Raw genomic sequence first — 23,644 nt, 5'->3', positions numbered from 1 at the left:
TTTATTTTTGCCATTATCGTCTGTTCATGATAAGATAATACGGACACTCACATGGCACAAAAAAGTAAGGTCAAATTTTCTTTCTTAAATTTACGTTTCTATTTGTGTTCAAGATCAACACAATACTTATTTATCTAGTAGAGTGGAATTTTAATAAAAATAATACATTATTTCCGAAAATAGTCTTGAGGATAATATTAATTTTAATGGTGGAAATTGGAACTCATGTCACATACAGAACAAAAACTTAAGAAAAATAGATTGATTGTTACAGTATGTAATACGCTTTCCTTTTAATCCGTTTACTGAAATTACAGTGAAATCTTTTTACCATGCGTACAGTTACAGAGGGAAGAATTGAATAAGAAATTCACTTGTAAATTATTTTATTTTATTTTATTTTTTGATAGTAAATTTTCTTCTAATTATGACACATGTTAATACTCATAATCTTTACATGACCCATATATAAATATTAGGATTTGAGAATCATTTTCCACAAGAGTTCAAATATCACATTGTTTTTCCAATTGTCGATTTATGCTTAATTAGTTTCAGTTATATTTGGGATCACTTATTGAGTGAAGAACACCAATTCACTGACATAGTTCGTAATCGGAAACCACCATGAGCGGCCGCAGGAGCAGCACCGTTTATCGTGTCACTGTGTGTCTCATTAGTTTTTCCCTTCTTATGGCAATCAATGCTGATGATCGAAATGATGAAGTTGGTAAGTTATCATATTCTGATCATGATTTTCAATCATTATTTTGTTGTCGTGATAAAATATAATTACCACGCATATGATATTGGTCCTCATTAAACTAAATTGAATGGATTATCAAGACCAAATTTAAACTACAAGATGTTGTAATCTAATAAAGTCAATAAATTGCCGTGATAAGCAATATATTCGAAAATTTATTGATGAAAAATGAAATAATTGTGAGTACCATATCATTTATATCTTTATTTTAAAACTCACTAATAAATCAATATATTGTAATTACAGATGATGAACATGAATTTACATATTTGAAGAATTCTCCCAAGGGACCAGAAAACTGGGGAAGTCTGAAAGCAGAATGGAAGTTATGTTCAAATGGAAAGTCCCAATCCCCAATCAATATAATCGGGGAAAAAGTTTCGGTTTCGTCTGAAATAGGGACATTGAAAAGAAACTATAAACCGGCTCGTGCTGTATTGAGGAATAGGGGACATGACGTCATGGTACGGCGATGTTCAGTTCACATTGTGTGTTTAAGGTTGTGAGTTGACAAAAATCTTAAATGTGGTTTATTTGATATTTCTATGTTAAGGTTGAATGGAATGGAGACGTTATGGGCATGAACCTCACAGGCATTACGTACAATCTACTACAATGTCACTGGCACATGCCCTCCGAACATACAATTAGTGGCCGAGGGTTCGTATTGCTATTACATCGATTCGTATTTATGTCAGATCTATCGCATTGCAATATTAATTATACCTTCATTGTAGGTCCAACTTGGAAATTCATATGGTCCATAAGAGCTCCCAAGGAAAATTTGCCGTAATTGCCATTTTATATAATTTAGGACGTTCAGATCCTTTTCTTGACAAGGTTAGTGGTGAGGGTTGAATCATCATTTTCCAATGACTTTAGCTTTTTTCTTTTAAGTTACGACTCGCATGCAATCGAACCGCAACTTGTCTATGCTTTGGATTTTGGATTTGTGTTGTTCCACCAATATGTTCATATTATGAAAAATGTACAAGAAGTTGACATACTAACAAAAGAAAGTATTATCATATGTAGATTTTGGCAAATATTAGTCATTTTACCAAAGGTGGAGAAAAAATTGATTTGGGTGTTGTTAATCCATGGGACATCAAGTTTGAAAGCAAAAACTATTATACATATTTGGGTTCTCTTTCAGCTCCTCCATGCACAGAAGGGGCTCAATGGATACTGCTCGATAAGGTCAGTTTTATAATTATTGGTTGATCCCCAATTTCCTAGACTCTACTATGAATTAAACAAATAGAAAATGAAATAAACGTTGGACTTGGATGATCTTGAATCTTGAGAGAAGTCCTAAAGGCTCCATCTTAAACCAATTGACAATAGACGGAGTGATTCATAATTAAAACGTATAAGTAGTTTCATTTCTCTCCGTGGAATATTCTTATAGTTATTTTTGTTTCATACTTTGAATGGGTTGGGCTTCTATCTAATTGGGCTGGGACTAACTCTCCACTGAACAAATCCAAATTTAAAACTCATATATATACTAGTACTAGCTAGGTTAGTTACTTATCCGTTTCATTCAAAATATACTCCTGAGTTAGTTAAGGATCCCACCAAATAATCAATTGGTGATAGAAGGAGTGAATCATAAGACTTATAAAGTGATTTCAATTTTATTTTTACATTAATATAGGATTGTTATAATTAATTTTGTTTCATTTGCCCACACATCTTACACACATCATGTGTATAATCTATTAAAACAGAGTCATTTGTTTTGCAGGTGAGAACAGCATCGAAGGAGCAAATTGCAAAAATAAGGGATGCCGTACATGATGTAAGTAATACTTATAAATTAATTCAGATATTGTGGCACAATCATAAATTGTTATTTTGTTGGTAATGGTTATACTCCCTCCGTCCCAAGATAAGTGAGCAAAAACTTTTCGGCACGAGATTTAAGGAAATGGGGTTTTGTTAATAATTAAAGTGGAAGGTAAATAAAGTAAGAGAGTTAATAAAGTAGAGAAAAAAATAAGAGAGAGAATACCAAAAAAGGAAATGACTCACTTATCTTGGAACGTCCCAATAAAGGAATGTGAGTCGCTTATCTTGAGACGGAGGGAGTATATTTTTTCTTGAAAGTAATTAATTTTGTTAATCTCTTTAACACAATTTTTTTTCTAATGCAGGGTTTCGAAAATAATGCAAGACCATCTCAATTGCTCAATAATAGAGTCGTAAAGAAATATCGCCAAGACATTCAATGAGGAATTTAGGGTTACTAAAACTTTGTTTTGGTTCAAAATAAGTACATATATAGTACTTTATATTATTTGAGGTGTAACTATTTTATGTTCGATTTTTTTTCATGTAGAATTTCTATATTACGCATATACAAATACAACGGTCAAATTTCCAATCCATTCGGATTTCCAACTATGTCTTTTTCATCTTATTCTACAATCATTATCCATGCTACTGAGCTTGCTTTTTAGTTTGTGTGATATCTCATTTGTTTCGTCAATATATTATGAATTCATCGCTACAATTTGGAATTTTTTTTGGTATTGTCACTGTTCGATTTTTTTTTAAACATTCAAAAGACTCTTGTCTTTTTGCGTTGGTAAGCCTTAATTTGGATATGATTTCCTTTGATCATTTTCTTGGATTTACAAACCAAAAATAAACTCTATGTCTCATGTTGACATGTTTTGATTATTTAGCTCAGATTGTTTGTATTTAAGAATTCTCATAGCATTCTCTAAAAACTGAACAATTAATTTGTGTAATTTAATTAAAGGTAGTAGTTATTTAATCACTATTTGATGTTTCTTTAGCATTTAATACCCAGAGTTTTGGTTTTGAATTAACTAGAAAAAAATTGTCTGTCTGATATTTGTAATCACTAATTTGCTTTCGATTTAGATTTCTAACTACTAGTTAAGACTTTAGAGGGAATGAACTCTAAGTAGTTTGTGTCCATTTCTCTAGGAAAAATAGGAGTAGGATTTTTCTTTCCTTTTATAATTTTATTTGCTTAAATGGGGCTTTAGATTTGTAGAAATCAGTTCATAGTAGAAGCAATCGAGAACAGGTGGTTTTTTCACGTATGCAAAGAAATAAGATAAATGTTTTTTATTTACACATCAACATACTGCAAAAGGTTCGGCATGTATGTTGATCAATTCTTCAAATGGAAAATGTTTGACATGTCGACAAATAGAAAAATTAGATGGATTCCTCAAGTTATAATTTCATAAGAGAATAAATTGCGAATAAGAGAGAAAAAGGTAAAAATGAATCAAAAAAGACAATTTCTAGATTTAAAAATAAGAGAAATACTAGTAGTAGGGTGACAGGAATTAGTTATCGGAGGAATTATTTGAGTGAATTTGTAGAGAGAAAAAGAGAACAACCCTAGTTGAGGTTCTAGGGGGAAGAGAGAACGAGATTAATAATTTAATTCTTCATTCTGCTTGATAAGAGAGAAAATGTTTGACATGTCGACAAATAGAAAAATTAGATGGATTCCTCACCTCTGCTCCTCCACAAACTTTCCCTAAGAAATTTATCAAAATGTCAATGCACATAAGTGTTTGAAGAAGAGAGTCAAATTCCTACACACTACCATTCTTCTTCTTTTTTTCTCAAGGGAAATTCTCCTAACAATTGTTCTTCTTACTACATTGTCAATTTCATTTACAATTAGGATGAATTTTTTAAGCCTCCCATGTCAAATACCAATCCTATATCACCCTTTCACCCTCTTTAACATTTAGAACTTAAAACCCAAAATGAGCTTTATCATTGAGGAATAAAGTGCTTAACACTAAAAACCATATTAAGCCTTTTTCCCCAAATTTTGATTTTTTTATCAAAAAATTGCATATGACTTTAAAAGGGGATTTTTTTTTAAAAAAAATAGAAAGTTTAGACAAAGAAAACAAAAAAAATCCTAAACTACTAGAAATCTTCATCTTAAAAAAAAACCCGATCTTGGAAAAGCTTACCCCCGTGAGCGAAGGGATCCCCGGACCGGCGGCCCACCCAAATAAGGCGGAAGTTTTAGCCCCGGGGGCGAAATTAACCTCTTTGCCCCTTTTTCAGATCCATCCAATCTTCACTTTTCAAGACTTAATTGTTACCCTTGGGCCTTCAAGTTGAGAAAAAAAAGAAGAAGAGAAAGAAGGGGAAGGGGGGGAAGCCCCTACCTTTTTCGGTCAACGGCGGGGGCCGGGGGGTAACCCCCCGACGGAAAACGGCCCGGGGGCCCGGGCGGGCGGTGGTTCATCGGGCGGAGAGAGACCGAAGAGAGAGGGGGGCCGAGAGAGAGGGGGAGGAGAGAGAACCGGGGGCCCGGGCGTAACCCACGCGCCAAACCCCCGGCGGAAAGTGGCGAAGGTGAAAGTTGGGAGGGGGGAGAAATTTTTTTTTTGAAATGGAGGGGGCATGGGGGGCTAATTTTTTTTTTAGTGAAATTAGGGCAACACTTTTGGGGCCCCCCCTTTGGGCCAATAAATTTTTTTTATTTAGTATAGTTATCGGAGGAATTATTTGAGTGAATTTGTAGAGCAAATAGAAAAATTAGATGGATTCCTCATGTAACACCCCGACTTTTGCCCTAAGGCTTAGAACATCGATCTATATATATATATGAGTTTCGCGTCTAAATTTTCTTATTATTACTTCTTGTTATGATTAATCGTTGTGAAGTATATTTTGAGTAGTGAACAAAAATAGTAATAGGCAAAATAAATGTTGCTCAAATAAAAGTCCGTTTGTGAAGACCGAGTTTCAAATAAAAGTCCGTACACGAGTTCAACGTTTAAGTAAATATTAATTAAAAATAAAATACTCTCCATGCCCTCCGGATCTTGCGCAATAGCCACATCTTGAACCCCGATACCTACACGAATGGATAAGAAGCGTGTCAAATCAAGACGAGACAATCGACGAAATCAAATCACATCAAACACGCAAACCAAACGGCGGCTCACGTTTTCCAATTGACGGCTCACGCCTTTTTAAGTGACGAGACATAATATTCTTGCCATTTTTGGCATGACAAATGATTGAAGAGACAACTTGCCTCATTTGGCAAAAAGTCCCTACCCATTGGACATTTCACCTCCACATGAGAATCAAGCTTTAAACCATTTAAACTCATGCATCTTTCTTCCTTATAAATACCCCACCATATCATCCTCTACCTCTTGGCTCCTCCACAAATCTTTCCCTAAGCAAATTCTATCAAAATGTCAATGCACATAAGTGTTTGAAGAAGAGGAGTCAAATTCCTACACACTACCATTCTTCTTCTTCTCCTTTTCTCAAGGTAAATTCTCCTAACAATTATTCTTCTTACTACATTGTCAATTTCATATTACAATTAGTAAAGCATGAATTTTTGAAGCCTCCCATGTCAAATACCAATCCTATATCACTTCTTACACCCTCTTTAACATTCTAGAACTTAAAACCACAACTAGAGCTTGATCATTGAGGAATAAAGTGCTTAACACTCAAACCATATTATTATGCCTCTTCCCTAATTGATTTCTTATCAAATATGCATATGACTTTCTAGAATGGATTTTTGCCTTAACCATAGAAAGCTTAGACAAAGAAAACAATTAAGCAATGCCTAAACTACTAGAAATCTTCATCGTACAATAATGACGATCTTGGAAAAGCTTACCTCGTGAGCGAAGGGACTGCCAGACCGGCGGCGGCGGCAGACCAGCGGCGGCAGCGGCAGTTTTCCGGCGATTCGTGACGAAATTAACCTCTTTCGACCCCATTTTTCACGATCTATCCAAATCTTCACATTTCAAGACTTAATTGTTAGTCCTAGGCCTTCAAGTTGAGAAAATAAAGAAGAAGAGAAAGAAGGGGAAGTGGGGGAAGACCCTACCTCTCGGTCAACGGCGGTGAAACCGCCGTGTAACCACCGGCGACGGCAGCAGCGGCCCGGCAGCGGCGGCAGAGGCGGTGGTTCGTCGTGGCGGAGAGAGAGGCCGAGAGAGAGAGAGGGGCCGAGAGAGAGAGAGGGGAGAGGAGAGAGATGACCGGCGGCCGGCGTCGCTCGCCGGCGACGCCAAGACCGCCGGCGGAGGGAGTGGCGAGAGAGTGAGAAGTTGGGAGAGGGGAGAAATGTTTTTTTTTTTGAAATGGAGGAGAACATGGGAGGCTAATTTCTTTTAGTGAAATTAGGGCAACACTCTTGGGCCTCCCCTTTGGGCCAAGTAATTTATTTATTTAGTAAGATGGTCTCTTATTATTTCTTTTGGGCCGAGAATTTAAAGGAAATGAGAATTTTGGGCTTTGAAGCATAAGAAATGAAATGAACCTTACCTCTTAGTTTTGGATTAATATTTCTTAAAAGTTTTGAAGCTTTTAAATAATTAATCTTATGATAAATTAATGTCTTGCCCTCCTTAATTAATTAGTTAATTAAATTTCTTGAAGATAAGAATGTATGGATTTAATGAACCCTCTCCCAAATAATTATTTAATTACTTTAAGGTGTCTTATAAAATAGAGATCCACTTTTCTTGAGTGGAATGAAGTGATCTTGATCGCACCACGAGCATATGACGCATACTCCATGTAGGAGCATTTCATGTCATGCACCTTATGAATGTTCATAAAACTAATTTAAATCATTATACTCTTTCAAGAAGGGCGTGTTCGCGGAGTTTGATTACCCAAGGTCGAGCTTTTGTAGAGTTTTACTTGGAAGCTTTGAGGTGGGCTTTATATCCAACACATTAAGTGTGGATAAAATTATTAAATATATGAAATGATTTTTGTTTGATAAAATCGCACTTACTTTTTTTAAAATGTTATCGTGCCATAAATTATTTGTTTTATGATGCCTATCTGCTTGGCGATGCCAAATGAATGAATGAATGAAACGAATTCGGCTCCAATAGGACCAAGATCCTATTCGAGTTAGTGTGCACAAAGGAATGGACCGTGAGTCATCGTAAGGGTTGGCCGGTCAATGTGATCGTGGAAGGTGGCCACCTTCCCGACATAGAATGAACCATTAGATATGGCGGATTGCTGGAATGAACTTAGCCTGATCAGGCGAATTTTATGAAAATGAACTTAGTAAGCTCGGGCCTTTAAGAAAAACCCCCGTGTGTTACTGTGATGGCATGATAATAACTTTTTCTTATATGTGTATCTTTCGGCAATGTGTTCACTGAGTACCCCGTACTCAGCCCTGCATGTATTTCTAAATGTGCAGGTTGAGCAAGTGATGAAATGGTGGCTGAGTGGAGTTGGAGGTCGTCTCATCTCTTTTGTAGAATTTTCGTGGCATGTGTCTTCATACACATGACCATGTGGTTACAACTCCTTCCGCTGTGCTTTTGTCGTAGTATTTTGTAGTAGATGGGTCATAGGAAAAACGATCAGTAACGAGTGATCTGTGATAAACACTCTTCCAAATTCTCATGATCTTTGTTGTCTTGTGAACACCTCTCATCTTATGAAGAAATATTTGTCTTATCATTAATTCTTTCATCCCCTTTCTACCCCCTCTTCTTAATTCCCTCCCCTGGTCATGATTTACCGAGCAATGCTATCCTTAGCAAAGCGCGGTCGTGACATAATAAATGCGGCGATCGTTAACTAAGCGGACTTAACTGTATCAAGATCATAGGCTAGGGTTCCATTTAAAAAGGGATTTAACCAAGGCATTTAATGAACCATTAAATAGGAAAAGAATAATGCCTTAGCAAAGAAATCCAACAAAAGGCTATCCCAATAAAACACATGCAGGGCTGAGTACTTATAATCATACTCAGTGGGCTCATTGCCGAAAACAGTTTTATCAACAGTAGTAATTATCATGCCATTTTCAAGTGTCCATCGGGGTTTTAACTTTAGAAAGATCCGAGGCACCAAAATATATTCTTTCTCAAATATCACGGTCGCGCAACCATTTTTCTCATCGACGTTTACCATATCCTCATTCTACATGACAAGGAATGCGGCCGCAATCCAGGTCACTAGACCGGCCGACCCGTACGCCAGCACTCGGTCTAACATTGGTAACCCAAGTAGGGTTTGCGGCTCTACAAGGATCCGAATTCGATTAAATCAATAGTGCCATAGCCACAAGGGATAGGCACGACAAAACAAATCAAGGCATGATAACACATATCTCATTCTCATCAATATCAGTTTAGGACAAAGTCCTTATTTTAAAAGAAAGCCCACCTCGTCGGCTTAGCTCGAAAGTATTCTCTTCTCCTCGTTTATCACGCTGAGAGCGCGAAGTATCACCTTTAAATTAGGCGTATCACAAATCAGTTTCAATCATTGATTTCAAAATCATGCATGTTCCCATGTTTCCCTTTTTTTCCCATCGATAAATCTTTAATATCATCATCCAAAATCAAGGTATGATTAGCATATCGTTTTTATTCAAATAACAACTCCAAATTCACCATTAAATCGTGCCACGCGTGAGTGTTCCACACACACAACACACGCACACACCGCACACATGCACGCACGCCGAGGCGTGCACGCACACGCATACACGGCCACACACACACACACATCCATGCATCCCAAAATTCATCAATTTATTTCCCCTTCACTCAATCTAAGTGCATGTGGACTCAAGAACACCGATTAATCGGTAGAAGAAGAGGAGATCAAAATTAAAGTACCTTTTCCAAAAGAACAATCGGTAGAAACAAATTATAGCTTTGGTTCTTCAATAAAATCTTGAACTTCAACTTGGATTCTTCTCAATTGATGAAGAATTCTTGAAGAAAAGTAGAAGAAATCTTGGAGAAAAGATGAAGAAAATTTGGAGAGAGTGGGGAGAGAGTGAGAGACGGTTTTTGATAGTGGGAGGAGGCGTGATTTATGATCTAGGGTTTTGGTCTTCTCTCTTATTTATAGAGTGCCAAAATAATATCCAATAATTAAATAAATCAAGATTTGGAAGATTTGTTGGTTGGATGTTGGCGTGAAGTAGAGAGAAATAAGGGGGATTCGAAAATTATAGGCTATTTAATTAGCCTATAATTAAATTCAAATATTTCACGGAGTAGAATATTATATCACGGAGCAAGAATATATAATTAAATCTCCCCAAATAATAGGAAAAGTGGCGTGACTTTTGATTCCTTAGAAGGAATTTAATATAAATCCTAATTAAATTAGGATATGGCAATATCTTCTTAGATATGGCAAGATATGGTAGGATATTCTAGCATATTTATATTTATTCATGGAATAGAATAAATAAGAGATCAAATAATATAATAAATAATTTCTCCCTCCCTTCTAGATGAGATTTTCGAAAATCTCATGGATATCAAAGGTGGTGTTTTCGAAAATCCCATGATGGAATTAACGTATAATTGGACTTTGGATTTAATTTGGATAATCATCCCAAACAAATAATTAAATCCAAGAAAAATAGGATTTCTTCTCCAAATAAAAAATAGGAGAGACCGAAAATTCCACATGCTTAAATAATGCTCCTATTTAATTCTCACTCATCCCTTAGGAAAATAATCCACCACAATTATATTACTCCGCATCAAATATTCACACCAAATCAATCATTTCTTTACTTCCTCTTCTTTTTCTCAACGCATTGACCTTTCAACGGCCACGTCATATTTTCCACATCTTTGACTATTCAATAGCCACGTCATAATTTCAACATGTTGACTATTCAACTCAATCTCAATTCTCATACGCAATTAGGTCACAAAGACACCATGTAATTAATCACTCATCAATTAATTCGCATATCATAGCATTTAAGGCATTTAATGCAAAAAATTTTATAACCTCCGCATCAAATATTCACACCAAATCAATCATTTCTTTACTTCCTCTTCTTTTTCTCAACGCATTGACCTTTCAACGGCCACGTCATATTTTCCACATCTTTGACTATTCAATAGCCACGTCATAATTTCAACATGTTGACTATTCAACTCAATCTCAATTCTCATACGCAATTAGGTCACAAAGACACCATGTAATTAATCACTTATCAATTAATTCGCATATCATAGCATTTAAGGCATTTAATGCAAAAATTTTATAACCCGAAAATTAGGGTTTGAAAAAGCGGGGCGTTACAATATTACTTCATTCCGGTAGGTTTTTACTTCATTCTAATAGGATTATTACTTCATTCTAGTACGTAAATGCAGTTTCGTCGTCGCGTGCCGTTCTTTCTCTCTACAATATCTATCACCACCGCTACGACACTGATATGATGTAATAAACACATGGAATAATATAATAAATTATATGAATGAAGTATGTATAGAAGCATTTGAAGTCCTACTGGAATAAAGTAAAAAACTTATCCAATGAAGTAATAACGTTTCAGAATGAAGTAATAAATTCACTTGAATAAATTGCATTTTTTAATGTGAATAAAGTAAAAACTCATGTCAATGAATTCGAACGAAGCATATGTTGAATCATTTCAAAACCTACTTGAAGCAAGTAAAAACATGTTGTAGTTTCAATGTATTACGTACAGAATGAAGTAATAAACCTATACAATGAAGTAAAATTGGCTTGTAATGAAGAGCGAAAAAAATTTACACAGCAACATATCTCATAAAAAACTAGATCTTATGGCCCAGATTTGTTCTCTAGTTCGGTCTTTAAGAAAGGGTTCGACATTGATTACAACTCTACCTTCACATCCTCATAATTCTCAATTTCTCTAACATCCTACAAAGTTTAAATAGAGAATAATTAGTAACGGTCAATGTAAAATCATTTTCGTGTTTTTAAATCAGTTTTAATTTCTTGATAATATTATGTGAAATTTGTGAGAGAGATACCTGAACGTGAAACTTGTCGAGTAACACTTGATTCTTATCTGGATTAGGGAGTCCTGTTGGACAAAACAGTCGATATTTAACTGATCATAAAAACTATACTAAATTTTAATACTATTTATTTCAGATTAACATTACTATCAAATAAAGTCAAAGATAAGATAGCCGAAAACTCTTACTTGACACTGGAACTGCAGTGGAAAACACCATCAAGAAGTAAAGAAGGAGAAGCAATGCCACCTGCCTCCGTCCAAACGCCATGAGCCACCGCCGGCCGTTTCTATATTTCTTGTCAAACAGGTGGGGGTTTTGATCAAAATTATGGTTGCTATTTAAAGTAGAGAAAGAGTTGAACCAAATACAATACTTATTAAAACAAACATAATATTAGTATTATGTGTATATTGTACTTGCATTGGAACTACACAGCTATGCATTATTCCTTTCAAACATTATACACATTAAAATATTTTGATACCACCTTTTCAAAATAGTCTAACTAATTTTTAAGAATTAGGAAAAATATTCCCACTTGCGTAAAGTTTATTATTGTTGTCATGTTACTTTGAAAGAGAAACTAATTTCTTTCATGTGAATAGTAATTTGATAAATATATAGTGTTAAAATTACATGATTAGACAAAGAAGGTATTGGGTAGTGTTGCTGGTGAGTTGGCGGGATTAGTGATGGTGATCGTCATGCCACGACTTACCCACCTGCAACACGTACCCAGTATCATCCATATCCGTGTTCTTAGTTAAAAGCACGGAAGTGGGCCTGGATCCACTTTTATAACTCCTTGTCCTTAGACAAGAGCACAACACCCACATCCGTACTCTTCCGCAAGGACAAGCTCAAGGGTCCCACCATTCTATTATTCAATTTAAATACTTTAATTACTAAAAATATTTCTACATTATAAAAATACATTAAAAATAAAAATTACATAATTGAAATCGTAAAAAAAAAAATTACATAATTAAAATCCTAAAAAATAAAAATACACAATTAGAATCCTAGAAAATAAAAAATACATAATTAAAATCCTACAAATTAAAAATTACATAATTAAAGACTAAAAAATACCCCGTGGAAGACTAGTCCTCTATCCCCAATGTTCTCTTGAGACCCCGTATCATTCCCACATGTGTTGCAAGTTGGTCGGGAGTCATGTTAGACGTATCGGTCGTATTGAGTTGGCCCAAGAGGGCCCACAACGAGTTGGTCGTGGGTTGAGGTGGCACAAAGGGAGCGGGAGCGGGAGCGGGGGCGGATGGAGTCGGGGTGCGACGGCGGTTGGCCGTCGCCTTCTTCATTCCTTGCGGCCGGCGGGAACTGCTCGGGCCAGCGTCGGGGATACCCAAGTTAGTCTGCTCGGACCTCGACCGTTTGCTGGAGGAGCTGGAGGAGGATGCTACTACGCCACCCCTATACTTCGGATGTTGGTGCCCCTCCTGCCAACAACCGTGAGGTACTTGAACGGTTTCAACTCCAAGCTTTGGTAGGTCGCCAAGGCGGCACTGATGATGTCGAGCTCGCTCTTGCCGCTCCCCGCCACCCGCTCTTCCTGTTGGTAATACCCCTAGAACTTACCGATTGCCTCGTTGGCTCTGAAAATGCAATTGCGCACCATACTATCATTGCGATAGATGGTTCCCCCATGTGCCAGGTTTCATTGTAAAGACGAGTGATGCGCCACCAATATGTTTCCCCGATTTGGTTCGTGCCAACATCCGGGTCTTCGGAGACTGCCAAGTAGGCTTTGAACATCTGCATCATCTCATCTGGAGTGTACGGGGTGCGGGTACCACGAGTAGGAGGAGTAGGAGTAGGAGTAGGAGTAGAAGTACGGCAGAGCTGCCGCTCCCTCCCGATCCGAGTTCGGGTGCCCACCCGAACCCGGGGGCATCTTGGTCGTCCACCGGATAAGGCCGGTAGCCACCCGGAACTTGAGAACCTTGGGTTTGAGGAGGGGCCGAAAATTGTGTTTCCGGACTAGAGAATGGCTCGGAGCCGAACCATTCGTGGTTCCAACCGCGGGAGCCGGAGGGTGATCGCCGGAGCTGAACATTGTGTAGTGTGGTGGGAATTTAGATGAGAGAATATGAGAAAAAAGATGAAAGAATAGATAAGAATTGATGAGAAATAGATGAGAGAATTTAGATGATAGAAGATGAGAATTGTGTAGTGTTATGAGATTTTTTTGTGTTGAAGTGAGGGTATTTATAGATGAAAATGTGAATTTTGGGGAAAAGAAAATTGAAAAATAAATTAAAAATGTGTATAAAACGGTTATAATTTATTGGGAAGTGGGAAAATATTTTTTTTTATTTAAAACGTTTTTTTAATTAATTTTGATTTTTTGTTATAAAAAATATCAAAAATCAAATTGCCAACGGCTATGCCGTTGGCCAATCAGGAGCTGCCACGTATGGTTGCTCGGCGGCACGGACGAACGGCATGCATCGGCGGACGAGCGGTGTCCCCGCCGCTGGCACGGACGGACGGGGCACCACTGTGGATGCTCTTACTCCAATGACGTGTGCATGACCAAGCATATTTGCTCATTTTCATTTTTTTTTTCAAATTTAATTTAGTTAGTTTCTTAAAAATAAGTTAATACTAAAATTTTAAAGTTAGATTCGTGAATCGGTAACGAGTAAATACAGTGTTATATTTTTAAGTAAATCTATATGCTAGAGAAGTTTCTGTAAACTATTTTTTCCCATTATTACTTGTATATTTGATGAAGTACATGATATAGTTAAGTAAATACTACACATTTTTTAAAAACTCTTTTGTTACCTGATTTGCCATAATGATTAATTTTTATATAACGAAAATGTAACCCTTGGATTTAAATAAGGCCCAATTCAGTTGTTAACTTTTATCACATGCAATGTTATGAAAAAGGTTTATGAATTTATCACTATAAATTTATAATATTATTCAACAGTTGATTATATCCAAAACAATAATACTCCAATTGTTGCATTAATCACATATCCAAAAGAAAATAGCTATCTTATTAACAAAAATACATTGCTACTTATGCCTAATAAACGTTAGACTGGACCAGTGGAACTTGTGCCTAAGGCCCATAACGAGTAATGGGCTTAATTTTAGCCCAAGTTATATCATAACTTGAATATGTTGTCATGTCGAAATAGGTGTAATTTTTAAAACTGTTAACTAAACAAAGGACCTGATTTTGATAATTTTGAGTATCTGTTTTGTAAATTGGGAAATAGTTCGATTCTTTAGGTTTCGTGCCTCTTGATTCAAAAGCAAAAATTTTCTTAGTTTTCTTGGAAGCAAACTTTAACTAATTTTATGCAATTCTGATAATTTGTTATCAATAGGGAAAGATTGATATTTATAAAGGAATATTATCAAGATCTTACACTACCATATATACACACACGAATATTGACAAACTCAAATACGCAATTCCAAAAATCCAAAAACCATATAATAGCTTCACAATTACAGAGGCGAAGTTAAAACATGGTTTAAGACTAGGCAGCGGATATGAATAAGTAAAATCAATAAACTAGACAAGATGAGAGTGTCTCAACATTTGTGCTCGAAATATTAGTACTAGTACTAATTTTTATAGATTGTTCAATAATCAGAGATACATGTTAATTATGTATAGGAGGACTTTTTGGTCTTTTTGGAAGAGCATAATCATTAAGTTTAATGTTTAATCTTCTCTCCAACAATTTCACCTTTACCCTCTTATCATTCTTGATTTCTCTAAAATCCTGCAAAGTTTAAATATATATAAAAAAAGAATGAGTTAAGATCGATGTAGAATCATTTTTTTTTCCAAATCGGTTTTGTTTAGTGAAATCAGTTTTTAATATCATATGAAATTGTGTGTTAGTGAAAGAGATACCTGACCTGAGCATGAAACTTGCCGAGCAACACTTGATTTTTGACTGTATTAAGAAGTCCTGTTGGACAAAATAGTCGATATATACATACAAAAACGATCATGAAAACTATACTAGATCAATTTGATCAATATATATTTCAGATAGCATGCCTATTAAATAAACTTGGTTTCAAATTGAAATTGGAGTAGTATATATAACACGCATTCGTTTGCTAATGGTCCCATCCCATAAAAATAGATTATTCGGAGACAGGCATAATTTTTTTAAAATGTAGTAGTTGATAAAATAGGTGATTAGAAAGAATGAAAGAAAAGTGATTGAAGTATTATTATTGAAAATAGGACCTACATTAATAGATTTTTTTTTATAAATGGTTGTGGACTATTTTTATGAGAGGGCGAAAATAGAAATAGTGTCAATTTCTTGGACAGAAGGAATACGTGAGCTGAAAACCCTTACTTGAAACGGGAACCGCAGTGGAAGACACTACTAAGAGGTAAAGAAGGAGAAGCACCGCTACTTGCCGTCGTCCAAACGCCATGAGCCACCGCCGGCCGTTTCTATATTTTTGGCAAGGAGTGTGGGGGTTGTTTCAGAATTCACTGAAATTATGATCCTTAGTTCCAAAATAAGTTGCAAATTCCAGATTAAATTGTTATTTAAGGGGCAGAGAGAGATGAACCAAACAAAATATTAGTCAAACAAATATATTTATATGTATGTATTGTGAACTAAACAGCTAGGTATTATTCCTTTCAATCATTATACGCATTTAAATAACTTCATAATTAATAGTCAACTTCTTTGGGTGAGTTGATATCACAATGATTTAATTTGATATAAATTTGTTTTTTTTTTGTTTTATTATATGTAATTCAAACTGGTAGTAATTTTTAAGAATTAGGAAAAGTATTCCTACTTGCATACAGTTTTATAACTATTTATGTCATGTTACTCAGAAAGATACGGTGTCCTCTAGATGCACTCACGGTTTCAATTCCATAAACTATTGCAAAAAATCTGACTAAGTCTAACATACAAGTCTCTCTCATAAGTTGGAATGTGGAGTATACTAAAAACTTCTAGAGGAAAAATAGTTTAAGGTCAACTCATTCATTATAAATCATCTAAAACTAATCGTTACCTCTCATCAAGTTACTCAAATACTAGTAGTAATAAATAGATATGTGAATATATATATATTTTTAAATTAAAGAAACTAAAGTTCCAACTTTCCTAATACACCCATTACTACATTAATATAAAATCACAATATATCACACATGAGGACACTCTTCAAAGAAAAGAAGAAAAAAGATTAAAAATTATTCCGTCTATCACTTGCCATTTCATTTGTCATTTTCATATGGTTTTTTCATCAAAGATCTCTAGAATCAAATTAACAAGAGACCATTCCATGAACTCTTAAGAAGATAATTTTGAAAGACAGATGCAAAAATATACTTCCTCCGTTTCATAGTAGATGTCACACTTTCTTTTTTAATTTGTCCTACAAAAGATGTCACATTTCCTCTTTTGTAAAAAGTTCCTTCTCACATTAATTATAAAATTATATTTTCTTTCACCACTTAACACACAAAATAACATCTACCATCTCCCAAGTGTGACATCTACTATGGAACAGGGGAGTACTACTATTTGTCTTTTGCTAAGGTTACGGTTTTCTAAAAGCATCTCTAACTCCAAGGAAAGAGTTAGATTGAAAAAGTATATTTTTTATATATTTTTACAAACTATAAATACATTTTCTTAAAAATAGTGAATTCTTATTTACCTTAAGGTAAACATTAATGAATTTCAATGAAAAAACGGTAAATTAGAAAAAAAGTATACAAAAATAACTACCGTGTTTATCTTTTCTAGGAAAAAGATCTTAAGATACCTTTTTAAAATTCTAAAAAGAAGAATGTATGTTTGAAAATATGCTTGGTCATTGACTTTTGTATATTACTAGTATTAAGTAAATTCAACACTTTTTTTTTTATAAATTGTTTTGTTATCAGAGATGTTAATGTAGTCCGACTAGGGGTGGTTCGGTACGGTATACCATACCGGGAGTGCCATACCGTATACCGTACCGAAAGTTACGGTATGACAAAAATCATACCGATACCGTACCGTAAGTTTCGGTATACCGGAGTTCGGTATACCGGAAATTCGGTATGGCAGTTTTCCATACCGTTACCATACCGCGTTATCGGTATACCGTACCGCATTTCGGTATACCGTACTTTTGCGGTATACCGAACTGCGATATGGCATTCCGATATACCGTTGTACCGTGTTTTGCGGTACGGCATACCGTTATACCATTATACCGTGAAAAAATCTATTATATCCAAAATATTAAAATAAAATCTAGTTTTCAACTACTTCAAAAAATAGGGTTCCCAATTTTGATTCTTTTATTTTTTGTATAATAAAAATTCTTATTTTTTAAAATTTAGTTTAAATATAACATATATAAATATATATTTATATTATATATATATCAATCGGTATACCGGTATACCACGGTATACCGAAGCATCGGTATATACCGAATCTTCGGTATACCGGTATATACCGGCATACCGAATCTTCGGTATACCGCGGTATGAGAAATCTTATACCGTTACCGTACCGATCTCTATCGGTAAGGTATCATACCGTACCGAAAACTACGGTATTCCGAAAAAACGGTATTTTTTCGGTACGATAAGTCCGGTATTCCGGTATAATTCCCCAGCCCTAAGTCCAACTGCCTGAAATAGTTTGTTAATTTTAGAGGCTTAGGTTTGAAATTTTTAGCCCAATAAGATTCCATCGCAATTAGAATTAGTTACATGCACCCGATTAACCCTTGGATTAAAAAAGGACCAAATCAATCTGTCGTCTCTCATCTAACCTTGAATATACAAAATTGGTTAATTAATGTAGACTTTTTTCACAATGTTAGGAAAAATATTCATGCATGTATTATAAATTTATCATTGAAGACACAAAACTGCATGTACAAGAAAAATAATGCATGATGGGTTCTACCTAAATTAGTTTTTTAATTCGAATTATGCCAGATGAGCAACATTCCACTATTTTGCATGTGGATGCAATCCAACAAATTTAACCCAAAAAAAAAAAACAAGTAGTGGTTAAGATAATATGTCTCGTTTAGCCCATAACAAACAACCGGAGATACAATTGACCCCTATATTCTATCAAAATCAATAATAATGGTTACATTTACTACATGTCCTAATTTACTAAACTCTTAAAAGAAATTTAATTACAGCTAATGTCTAATTAAATTTATACTGGCCCGATGAAACTAGTGCCTGCAGAAGCCCATTACTCAGGCTAACAATCTGGACCAGTTATGGGCTGATTCAAAGATTTTTTTTTTTTTTAACTTGAAAATAATAATGTCCCCACCTCTGTTTTCCATGTCGAAATATATATATTTTCAAAATTGTCTATTAAACAAAGAACCTGAATTTGTTAATGGTATTGAATATCAGTTTTGTAATTTCGGAAACAATTGGAATCTATAGGTTCACTTAGTGAACCCTTTTGATTCAAAAGCGTAGATTTTTCTAGTCTTTTTATAATAAAACTTTAATAATCTTATTAATAGGTAATCTTATCGTCATAAAAAAAGAGATTAAGTTAACAATGAAATAACGAGTACCGATATTTCAATCACTTTATACTTTTATCTCTCTTTTCTAATTTTGCCAATGTGTATTAAAATTCGTATTATTCCAAGATGTGAACTTTTTACAGGGCGCAGGCAATATTAATGAAATTTGACAAACTCAAATCCATAGATCCAAAAATCATGATAAAACTCACAATTACAGTCTTTTCAAAGACAAAATTGAAATTGAGTTGAAACTAGGAAGCAAATGAGACCAAGCCAAAGACAAACCATACAAGATGATGATATACTCATCATGTACGCTTGAAATATTATAATTTAATTGATTATTCAATAATTATCACAAACTGATAAGTGGTCATTAGCTAAGATCTTCTCGGAGGTCGAGGCCTTGGAGGAAGATAATCTGTGAATACAGTGTTCATTCTTCTCTCCAACAAGCTCACCATCACCCCCTCGTCATTCTCAATTTCTCTAACATCCTGCAAAATTTAAATAGAAAAAGATTTATTCTAGGTTGAGTAGAATTATTTTCATGTTTTTTATAGGTATAATGATGTCATATTATTCACATAGCTTCTCCAAGGCTTTGGTAATCATTTAAGAAGTTTCACTTGAATATCACAAAAATTGCATTCATGACAGTAAAACTTATGATGCCCCAAAACTATGTCAAAAATTTTGCAATTATGGCATGTGAAAAAAGAAATTCAACTCAATTAATAAAATTATAGTTAGAAAAAATTGAAAAAAAATAAATACAAGTAGAGAGAGACCTGAGCATGAAACTGGTTGAGTGAAACTTGATTCTTGACTGTCTTAGGGAGTCCTATAGAACAAAACAATATATATTCAAATAATCATGAATAGTATTTAACATAATAGGTGAATTAAAATACTGACTTGACAGTGGAACCGCCGTGGAAGACACCAAGAAGTAAAGAAGGAGAAGCACCGCTAGCTGCTGCCGTCCAAACGCCATGAGCTACCTCCGGCCGTTTCTACGTTTGAGGGGGTTTCCAGAATTCACTCGATCTATTTAAAGGGAAGAGAGAGATGAACCAAACAAAAATATTATAATTGTAACATTGTAAGTTGGAATTGTATATAGAGCTTTCAATCTTGATCAATATATTAAATTCCTGACTCAACATATCAAATTAATTATATAGTCAACTCTTTTGGGCGAGTTGATATCACAATTTTAAAATTTTGTGTTTTATTATACTTATAACTCTAACTAACTTAATTAGGAAAATATTCCCACTTGGATGATTTATAGAGTAGTTAGTTTGAAAAACACGGTATTATGATATTATCCAATCCACCCCAGCTGGCTTCTTCCATGTGAATGTGAATAGCAATTTGTATTTGCGGATGGGTTGGCCGTTGGCGGGACTAGCGGCACGTGACAGAGGGGAAGAGGGAGGGTCATCAGTTACGGTCTCATATTTTGGGATGAGTTCTCATATTTGGTCTGTATCAATTGGTACTTTCATTTAAAGCCCAAACCACTCGGAGTGGTGCCCGGGCAATGAACTCGCCGTGACCAACGAGTACGTTTGGGGGCGACTCGGAGTGATGGCTGGGCAAAGATTCCGCCGTGACCAACGCGTGTGTTCTCAACAAGAGCACCAATTGATACAGTTATTTTCACAACCGATGTGAGAATTGATTGTTGGGAAAAGAAGAAATATTGATGAAGAGTTAAGTCCCAAGATTAGATAATTAATCATGCCTTGTTCCAATAATTGTCTTGTTCCAAGAATACATTTATTGTAGTATCTCAAGAGTCCCCAACATCCCTATAAATACATGGATGTTGGGTACTATTTCATCATCAAATACAATACATACAATACAATCAATAGCTTTCCAATACTCTCTTCTTCTCAAATATGCCGACTGATCCATTTAACATGGTATCAGAGCGGGTTAGGACTCAGATAAGGTATCATCATCGTCCTTGATACCTTTCTCGGCCCTTCCCGTTTCTTTCCTGTTCTTTTATTACCTTTGTTTTGAACCCACCGTAAACCTGCGCAAGTTGCCAGGATGTCAGAAAACAACCAAATCTTAAATAACACCAACCCATCTATGCCGGAAGATTTTTTCCGGCAGTTTGCTGAATTTATGCGCATGGTTTTGCTCATAATAACCCTCCAGAACCACCACAAAAACCTTACCGGATTGATAACCAACCCCTCCAGATCTCCACCAAACTGAATGGAGAAAATTACCCCTTATGGGCTGTTCTCATCAAGAAAGAAATCGTAGGTCGGGGGATGGCCTCTCACATTACCGGAGTTCCACCCCCTCCACCACAAACTGATCCAACATACCCACAATGGCAGCAGGCAGACCATTGTGTGTTCACATGGCTGGTGAACAGCCTTGAGCATCGGCTAGTTAGCCGAGTTTCCCAACAACCGACAGCCAAACATGTGTGGGATGCACTAGCCGTCACCTACACCAGTGGGGGCGACAAGATCCAGATGTACGACCTCCACCTGAAAGCGAGTAACCTGAGGCAGGGAAACAATTCATTAGAGGATATTTGGAGCACCCTTCAAGAAATCTGGATAGCAATAGACCAGAGGAGAACAAATCCGATGAAGTATCCCGAGGATGTCGAAATCCACGATCAATTAATACAAGAACAGAGAGTATTTCAACTCTTGACTGCAATCGACAACAAGTACGAAACGACAAAGAGGGAAATACTCAAATTGGATCCACTTCCCTCCGTTGAACAAGCCTACGGGATGATTCGACGAGATGAAACTCAGATACAAGTGCTACAACCAGGAAGCATCAGTGGAACCGCCGCTGACGGAATAGGAGCAGGCCTCATCGCACGAGGCCGACAGAACCCCACCGGTGGACAGTCCGGCGGCTCGCGAGGCGGCAATCGGAGTGGAGGAAACTGGAATAGGAGGTCCGACGATGAGGACAAATCAAAATTGGTGTGTTCACATTGCAAACGAAAGAGACACACCAAAGATTCTTGCTTTGAGTTAATCGGATACCCCGACTGGTGGGAGGAGAAACACGGCAAACCACCTTCTCGCGCACCTTGGAACCGCGCCGGACATGCTGCTATGATCGTCGGAGATCCAACACCAGGCGGCCAGAACCTCGCCACCACCGGGGGCAACCAGCCGGTCGCACAAGCCCGGGGCGGCGATAAAGAGACGAAACCAGGGGCTGTTCCGTCAGCAACACCAGCGGTCAGAACCGGGGCGGCTAATTTTGTCGCCGGAGGAAGTGGGAGTGTAATTGGAGATTGGAGTGATGAGTTAGGAAATGAGGCAGAAGCGGCGCCCAATTTGGGTTCAGGTATTCTAGGTTTTGGGGGCTCTTTTATTAGAGACCCCCAAACCTTTCAAAAATTACAAAAATTACCCCACCCATCTCCAATTTCTCAAAATAACCCCCACCAACATCACCAACCTCATTTCAGCCCCACAAATTTCGAAAATCCCACAAATACCCCAATTTTGTGTCATAATCAATTTCAGCCTCTTGAAAAACACGGATTTGCGTGCATAGTGTCTAGTGATCAAGAAAAAAATGACCGATGGATATTTGACTGTGGGGCAACCGATACAATAACATATGATGCCGCAGATCTCATCGAACTTCATAAACCTCATAAATCCCATATTCAGACTGCGAATGGGGAATTTACTGTTGTTGAGGGGGCCGGGACTGTAAACATATCACCTACCCTGCAATTGTCAAATTGTCTCTATATTCCTTCGATGTCTCATAAGTTATTGTCCATTAGTCACGTCACAAAGGAGTTAAATTGTACGTTACTAATGCAGCCACAATTTTGTCTGTTGCAGGATATCCGAACCGGGGAGATAATTGGGCGTGGCACTGAACGTGATGGACTTTACTATGTGGATGAGATAGCTCAAAAAGGAACTGCCATGCTAACTCACGGGTCGGCAGATCGGAAAGCTTGGCTTTGGCATCGACGCTTGGGTCATCCCTCTATCGGTTACTTAAAACTGTTATTTCCTAGTATTATTCCCAAGCATGATATGTACTGTGAAACTTGTTTTCTATCCAAAAGTCACCGAAACTCTTATCCTTTAAACAGTACTCGTGTTGAAACCTTATTCTCTTTAGTACATTCTGATGTTTGGGGTCCCGCACCAGTAATTGGGGGACAAGGTTTTCGATACTGTTTAGTTTTTGTTGATGATTGTACTCGCATGACCTGGGTATATTTTATGAAGCATAAATCTGAAGTTTTCTCACACTTTACTCATTTTTACCACCTTATCCAAACTCAGTTCCAAAAAACTATTCAGATACTTCGGTCAGATAACGGGGGGGAATTCGTTAATTCTAGTATGAAGCAATTCTTTCAAGAAAAAGGTCTTATACACCAAACCACTTGTGCTTATACTCCTGAACAAAACGGCGTTGCCGAAAGGAAAAACCGATCTCTCCTCGAAATGACCCGTTCGATGCTCATAGAATCCCA

General features: G+C 36.3%; 1 protein-coding gene and 2 long non-coding RNA genes across 3 annotated transcripts; 1 reads left to right on the top strand and 2 right to left on the bottom strand.

The window, feature by feature from the left end:
• Positions 1-5,498: 5,498 nt before the first annotated feature.
• LOC125186013 lies at positions 5,499-6,888 on the bottom strand. Its single transcript, XR_007170347.1, has 3 exons — positions 6,651-6,888; positions 6,435-6,557; positions 5,499-5,642 (listed from the first exon to the last, which is right to left on the bottom strand). It is a non-coding gene; the product is annotated as an uncharacterized LOC125186013 (long non-coding RNA).
• A 4,436-nt stretch (positions 6,889-11,324) lies between these two features.
• LOC125187282 lies at positions 11,325-11,883 on the bottom strand. The gene is made up of 3 exons (XR_007170589.1): positions 11,763-11,883; positions 11,587-11,639; positions 11,325-11,473 (listed from the first exon to the last, which is right to left on the bottom strand). It is a non-coding gene; the product is annotated as an uncharacterized LOC125187282 (long non-coding RNA).
• Positions 11,884-21,772: 9,889 nt separating this feature from the next.
• Positions 21,773-23,496, top strand: LOC125190976. Its single transcript, XM_048088419.1, has 2 exons — positions 21,773-22,482; positions 22,995-23,496. The coding sequence occupies exons 1-2, from the start codon at positions 21,909-21,911 to the stop codon at positions 23,030-23,032; spliced, it is 612 nt and encodes a 203-aa protein (XP_047944376.1). The 5' UTR covers positions 21,773-21,908; the 3' UTR covers positions 23,033-23,496.
• The last annotated feature ends 148 nt before the right edge of the window (positions 23,497-23,644 follow it).

Source organism: Salvia hispanica, chromosome 5, assembly GCF_023119035.1.
Source record: "Salvia hispanica cultivar TCC Black 2014 chromosome 5, UniMelb_Shisp_WGS_1.0, whole genome shotgun sequence".
NCBI classification, from domain to species: domain Eukaryota; kingdom Viridiplantae; phylum Streptophyta; class Magnoliopsida; order Lamiales; family Lamiaceae; genus Salvia; species Salvia hispanica.
This window is presented reverse-complemented; position numbering and strand designations above follow the sequence as displayed.